Source organism: Montipora capricornis, chromosome 13 (genome assembly GCF_036669925.1).
Source record: "Montipora capricornis isolate CH-2021 chromosome 13, ASM3666992v2, whole genome shotgun sequence".
Classification (NCBI taxonomy): domain Eukaryota; kingdom Metazoa; phylum Cnidaria; class Anthozoa; order Scleractinia; family Acroporidae; genus Montipora; species Montipora capricornis.
This window is the reverse complement of record NC_090895.1, coordinates 18,940,689-18,948,188: the sequence shown is the minus strand read 5'-3', so window position 1 is coordinate 18,948,188 and position 7,500 is coordinate 18,940,689. Positions and strand designations below refer to the sequence as shown.

General features: G+C 38.3%; 1 protein-coding gene across 2 annotated transcripts in view; it reads right to left on the bottom strand.

Moving 5' to 3' along the window:
• The window catches only part of LOC138030963 (A disintegrin and metalloproteinase with thrombospondin motifs 6-like), a 51,612-nt gene that overhangs the window by 24,562 nt on the left and 19,550 nt on the right, over positions 1–7,500 (bottom strand). For both annotated transcript variants that reach the window (XM_068878817.1, XM_068878818.1), the window contains exons 15-20: positions 6,899–6,965; positions 5,561–5,651; positions 4,890–5,008; positions 1,963–2,086; positions 1,144–1,233; positions 437–588 (exon numbers count right to left, since the gene is read on the bottom strand). In XM_068878817.1, coding sequence (XP_068734918.1) covers positions 437–588; positions 1,144–1,233; positions 1,963–2,086; positions 4,890–5,008; positions 5,561–5,651; positions 6,899–6,965 — 643 coding nt within the window. The remainder of the gene's footprint in view (positions 1–436; positions 589–1,143; positions 1,234–1,962; positions 2,087–4,889; positions 5,009–5,560; positions 5,652–6,898; positions 6,966–7,500) is intronic.

The window sequence follows — 7,500 nt, the reverse complement described above, 5'->3', positions numbered from 1 at the left end:
ATGCAGTCATCTTGCAAACGCGGGATCATGAAGTATTTAACCCGGTAGGGCGGGTGTATTCTACTTCAAACATATCGGTTAACATATTGTCAAGTGCGCCCTGGTGTAAACCGGACATAACATCATGCAGTCATCATGTAAACACGGAATCAAGTACATGCAGTCAACCCGGTAGGGAACTAGCGCCCGGTCGCCATGAAAACATCTTTAATTCATGACGACAGTGGACGATATCTCATTCAAAGAAAAGGACGCTAATCAGTTAGTAAAAAAGACGAATGTCGAAAGGTTGGGTATAGAATCGTGACTTTGTAGGTTACATTCTTGATTCTTCAAACCAGTGTTGAATCAAAGTATGCCATGTCTGAATTTCATCCTGGTTACGGTGCGAACCGAAATCAACCTTACCCCTTTAGTCATACTTCTGTTCTCTTACCAAGAATTTGAGATCATCAGTAGTAGGCCCATCGATGAAAAAAAACTCTCTATAATCCCTTTTTCCGTACACGGCCCGAGCACCAGCTGCCTGAAATCTCCCCCCTCGTCCTCCAGGCTTGATCAATAAGTTACCCTGTGCGTCCTTTATTGCTGCAACAATAAACGATTGTGGGAGAGATTTTAGCATGAAACAGTGCGAAAGAAAAGGCAGAAGAACATGTTTCATGTTGTATAATTTCCAAAAAAAAAACACATAGAAACAAATCCAAGGTTGTGGTTGTTGCTCATACAAAGTCTTAGTATGGATTTTAAACCCCTTCACAAATCGTCTTCCAGGGGCCCCCCCCCCCCCCCCCCCCCAAAAAAAAAAAAAAAAAAAAAAAAAGAATGTGGTGTGTGATTTGTTTGCACCTCGACAGTAAGTCTCGCCTTTTACATATGAGGTAATATTGGTAGAGCTATCCACACTAATATCCCCTCTACCTCCCAGTTTCATATCAACATCAGGTATTGTTTACGGCGAAAAAAATAATGGTATACAGGAACACCGACACCAGTTCATTTGTAGCTTCCTCTCTTCACCGGGAGCCACATTCACTTGACACTAAACATTTGAAGTTGATCATATTATGTAAAGAAAATTTATTAATTTAGTGACTCAAACAGGGAATTTCAAGGAAGTCCATTCTAGTCCTATTAAGTTACCTATCACGTTCCTGTCAGCAGCTTTTTCATACACCCAAATTCGCCTTGATTTCTTGGGTACCACGTGCATAACTTTGGCATTTTCAACTCCTGGTGAGTAAGAGAATTATGAACAAAATACAGCTAATACGAGAGCTATCACCCTTTCAACTTTCCACTTTAAATGAAACGTCCATTGCAGCTAGGCCGATCACACGATACGGGTTGCTCTCCTTTTTGCCAAAAGTAATGGAATTCATTCTAGACAAAACCTTACCATGGGTCTAGAAACTTTATATGTGGGGAGAAGGGTATGCTTGAAAATGAATCGCCTCCTTCTCACTTAAAAACAGCCGCCGGACTATGACAACTGAGTAGTTTATAACACTAATTCAACGATCAGAAAAACATTTGAAAGAGAAACAATTATAGCATGCGCCAATTTTGATATCGATGTAAAGGGGCTATGGTACCAAATTCATCAAAATTCAGCGACTGTGAACTGAAAACCAAATCAGTTAAAACAATGAAAACAGCAAATGCAAAAAGAAGCAGGGATGGGACAAGATGAAGAAGGTTATAATGGACTGCAATTGGGTGGGGCTTTTGAAAACTGTTCAGCCTAACATTTTTTTGACAGGTCTATCTCTCTGTTGGTAATTTAAATTCTTTATGCTCGACAGACATTTTGTGTCACGAAGGATATCGAGAAGGGAATAAAAATTGGTAAAACTAGCTACACAAAATGAACTGCAGTTCATTTATAAAGATATCTACAAGACAATATTCACGTCACTGAAAAAAATCATTGGAGGTCCTTGCATCCCTATATCAACGTACCTTTTACTAGATGTGTTTCATTAAATTCTTTGATAATTTCGAGGCACGATGAACTATCACCGTTGCAAACTCCACATCGATCAAATTCTAATCCAGAACCAATTACATTGTTGCAGCCTACAGACTAAAAGGAAAAAAAAATAACGTCATAATTAAGCTTTAATTTATACTTTACTTCCATGTCTGACGTGCTTTCCAAGATGACCAGATGATGTTCAAGAGGTGATGGATAAGATGATCTAGGGCAAGGGAACACTAACGCACATCAAACTCAGGGTGTATCGATATTGCGTACATTTGTGGACATATCTGAAGCTTTAAGACTAAGCCAAGACTGGAGTTTAGAACGGAAGGAAAAGGTTATCGCAAACACTGATACATTCACTAGGATATCATGGCACTGCTACCTTGGTAGTTCAGGGACGGCCGGAACGTACTTTGTACTTGGGGTGGTGTGGGGCTAACAAGCAAGCGCCGGAGACGGTAACTTGTAGGGTGCTCTGGGGAAATCCTCCGCCAGAAAAGTTTAAAGTCTTGAAGCTCGGAAATGCTACTTTCAGCATTCTCGACAAGATATACAAAATAATAAACCCACAGCCCCCCTGGCTCCACCGCGGCTGTAGTTTTATTGCAGTTTGTATAAGGGGAGCAGGGATGACGCAGTGGCGAGAGCACTCGCCTCCCACCAATGTGGCCCGGGTTCGATTCCCAGATCCGGCGTCCTATGAGAGTTCAGTTTGCTGGTTCCCTACTCTGGGGCCCGTTTCTCGAAAGTTCAGAAACTTTACGGGCGATTTCCGGGTGTCACAATTTCCTTTGTATGTCAAGAACGGAGTCGATTTGAGTCGTAGAACTTCACAGTCAGTTTGCTTTTTGTTACCTTGGAACATGTTCAAAGATGGCTTTCCTGGACAAGCGGTTGGCAGGTTCACCAATGCATGGTTTTTCAGGCCCGAAACGTTTTCCGGACTTTTGAGAAACGGGCCCCTGCTCCGAGAGGTTTTTCTCCGGGTACTAAGGTTTCCCCTTGTCCTCAAAAACCAGTATGATTTGATATGTGTTAATTTGACTGTTTTTATTTGTGCACGACCCTACAAGCTATTAAGCTTTAAAAAGACATTATCGTGTGAAAATAAAGTTCCATTATTGTTATTAAGTCTTTATTAAGTGTCCTTTAGGATAAGGGTTCCAAATCATAATTCTAGGTACATAGTAAGAAAGCAAATAACAAAAAGCCATCAAACAGGAGACGTAAAGAACCCCAATGTTCTTCAGTCTTCAAAATATATTGGTAGGTAATTAGCAGCGATTAGTGTTTTGTACAAGACAAGCGTGCGTTTTTACGTCAATTATGTAGTAGACCGTACATTTTTCACGTTTCATGGAGGTCTCTAGTTAATCACATGGAAAACTTTTTCTCCAACATGCAATGGAACGTTGCAGAATGATGTTAAACTTTCAAGTAATACTTAAGTACTTTTTGAATTGGAAGAAACCAGGTTCCAATTAAGTTCACTCTCACCGAATGTTTAAATGCATTATCTGTTTCCAACAACATTTGGAATGAACCATTTACAATGAGAAGCCAAAAGCACTTTCCACATAATAACACAAAGGGCAAAATTACTGAATGCTGATTGGTCAATGAAGAGGGCGTTTTTTTTCCGGAATTTTGCGTGTGAAGAGAGCAAAATTACTCGCTCACGATTGGTCGAGTGCCAAAAAAAAAAAATCCCGCTCCTGATTGACTGAACGCACTGCTTCCACGTTCAGTTGGTTCTTCATTTCCAGTAAAACAACTTCGTCTTTGTCGAAGTTTGTCTTTGAATATCTTCGAGTTTCATTCACTAAAATGCCATAAAGGACCCATGACTAAATACTCCGGAAGGTGAATTTTTGAGCGATAAGAGGAAGAGCAAAATATATTTTTTTATGAAAAGCTTAAAATTTGGATCGATTTGCACGGCGCCCGGTGTAGCGGGATTGTGAGGTTGATAAACAACGATAATTCAATGCGTCAAGGGCTTTCAACTTCTTTTACCAAGGCATCTTGCAGCTCATCAATACAGATCACAGAACATTTTGCCATTGATAGTGGCTCAAACTTGGTGGAAGAAGTTCTTTCTGTGGATAAACCGTTTTCTTTTTTACAGATGCGTGTTTTAAGTGCATTCTTGTTTTCAAGTGGAAGAAACCTCAAAATCATAGGTGAATGAAATAAATTAAAGCTTAACATTTGGTTAAATCGTTGTTGCTTTTGTTGAGGAACGAGACTCGAAGTTTTCCCTCGACTGCATATAAATAGTAATCATCTGTACTCGTTTTGGACGTAAAAAAGTAGTTGATTTATTTACTTGTTTGTTTTCATTGCTTGCGCGCGAACGAGTGTTTTGACTCCGCTTGGCTAATTGTTTTTCGAGGTGCATCAACAATATTAAGGAACGTTTTCCCTCAATCTTATTAAGAAGTAATCGCAATAGGTCCTCGTAAAACTAAGGATTAATATTACTTATGTTTTCAGAATTTTCTGAAATTGCCCGAGTCGCGCAGTGACCAGGGCAATTTCAGCAACTTCTGAAAACAGGTGTGATATTAATCCTTAGTTTTACTCTGCCCCATGCGATTACCTATACTAATTAAAACGATCTGTGATATTGGAAATGAACTTTTTAGCAACTATAAGAGTGGAAATGCGTAAAAAATGTCAGCAAAAGTACGTAAAATTAGTCTTCAATAGATATACGTTTTATAGACAGTCCGATATTTTCTTTTGGAGACTTGTGAGGTGTGTATATGGGAAAAAGCAAGTCAACTAGACATCGTCTTTTTTTTACCCCAGAATAAAAGAGTATTATATCGAGACACTGATGATTTCGAGTAAAAAAAAAAAGGTCTTCGAGTAAAAAAAAAAGGTCTTGTCATCATACCATGCACTTTCCACCAATGCAAACATCTGTTCCACCATTTGACTGGCATTTCGTTCCATCCTTTACCCATCCCTTGGGAGAATAATATTTTTCGAAACGGCAATACAAATTGCACGCATCTAAAAAAAAAAAAAAAAAAAGAAGTGAGCGGTATTAGTCACCATGTTACTTAGGCCATGCTATACAATACCTGAAATTCAACCACATGTTAGTTCCCAGCAGAGATACAGGTTATTGCTCTTGCCGACCAACAAAGTCATCATGACGTTACATGCAAACCAGCAGTTGGTTGACAAAATTACTAAAGTTGCTTTGGGTGTACATGAAATTGGGAAATCAGATGGGTTGTTCCTTGTGGACTCAGCTGAACATTTACTTTTCTTCCGATGAGCCAAAACCTTTTGGAAACACGAACTCTTTCAGCAACAAATACCAAATACCTATTGTTCTGAATTTTCACAAATTGGAACATCACATTTTAGTTACGTTTGGACCGCATTATTTCTAAAGCTGCTTTTTATATTTTTCCAAAAGTAGGATAGAATATGCTCGGGTGCAAAAATGAGATTTATATGAATAAAACCTCCTGCACAATATGTGTATATATTATAGCGAGGTAAACAGTCGTCAAAAGACAAACTAATGGAATTATATTCGCCTTCAAAACTCACCTTTTTCTCCTCTGTAGAAAAACGAGAGATACTCAGGATTGAGCTCTCGGCATTGTTCTGTGCGATAGTTGGTAGCGTTGGCAGGGCAAGGCTGTGAAAAAAATAGTAATAATAATAAAGAATAAATGGAGAGTTTTACACGACACGGCGCGAAGATATAGCTTTTATTTCAAGTGATAAAAACGATGCGCAGCGAGTGACTAAAATACTATATTTGAACACGTGAAATGCAAGTCGTATCTTCAAGCCACCGTGTAATTTTCTTTTTTTTATTATATAGAGCAAAAGCACCAAGCACAAACTTTATCGCGAATTCTCGCCCGGAATTGGAATCAATTTTTTGCTTTTCTTCTTCACTTGCTAAATACTCCTTAAATAATTTTAAGTCGCATAAAGTTTTTTTTTCTTCGTGTTAGCCGGGCTTCCTTATTCCTTAGAAACCGATTTTACGTCAGCTTCTAGAAATCTATCCCTCGCCAGCTCGCTCGCCATTTTTCACTGAGTGTCTGCAAAAGCAGGAAATGACGTCATCAATATCCTAACTAGTGAGGATATGCAAATTACGCCACTCGGGTCCCGGATGTAGTTTCGTATGAATTTTATTTGTGGTGTATATTCCAGTAAAACACTCCTGTCTATATAATAAGTTAGGAAATCGTATGAACTTGCTGGTTCATTTCGTGATTTATTGGCACGAGTGGTGTTTTCAAAGTTCTCAAAATTGCGCGAGCCGAAGGTGAGTGCAATTTGAGAACTTTCAAAAAGCACAAGTGACCATAAGTTACGAATTGCACCAGGAAGTTTATATGACATTTTTTTATTTATGATATACTCAGCAAAATCACTCATTTGCTGTGTTTCTATATCAACGTCCGTGTTGCACTCTATAACCTCTTCACGCATTCGTCATTGACCAATCAGGAAAGATATTTTTTTGAGTATTAAATGAATAGAGAATGTAGCATGGCCGCTCGGCGATACAAATTTTATCTTCAAGTGGTGAGAGTATCTTTCACGAGTGAGTGCAATTATGTTACAAAGGAAGGCGAAGCTCGCTTTTATTGGCTAATCGTGTTTGTTTCAATTACGACACCTCTATTCTCACATGTGAAATATTAAAATAATATCTTGAAGTGCACTGTGCACTTCATGACTTTTTTTTTAGAAAAAGGAAAATTATGTTATTGTATCAGTATCTATATAATGGAGTGATGTTTAGATGCATGTTAGCTGTTTACAGCAAACCAAAAAGCAAAAAGCCATCAAGAAATCAAGTTAAATGGAATTTGCTTGATAATTATTTAGGTTGTCAAATGTTTCATTAAAATATGCACGTACTTTCTGTCCACAGATTCTATAAAAACCTTTAGAATCTCCATCACATTGCTCGCCACCATCTTTTGGCCTGAAAAACAGGTGATCAGACTTGGATTTATTATATAAAATTAAACAACTAAGCAAAATAATGATAAGTCTTTGCGCGATGGCTTGGAAATTGGTCTCCTTGGTAATCACAACCTAAGTAGGGAACAAGTCAACTACAAGTGATAAAAGTAATGCTAAGACTTCATAGTAAGTCGACCTGTAAGAATATATTCTAAAGACCGTTTGATTTGTTTTTTTTCTGTGGCCTTTGAGACCAACGCTGCAAGAAAACTACAGGCCATCATCGTGAAACGTTATTGGCTGAAACCGCTCTTACCCATTTTATAATAATTAAAAAGAAAATCAAGGGTTACTCTTAACATAATTTGACTGATTATTGAAGGATAGTTTTGTTCACAAGAAAAGCTCCGGGCATTCATTTTCTTGAAAAGTACTGATTTTCTAATACACCTCCGTACCCGGCAAGTACTGTTTTCAAAAAGCTTTTAGAGTTCTTTAACGTCCCAAACGGTTTGTATGTGTTTTTCTGTGAAACTTAGATTACAATGTATCGC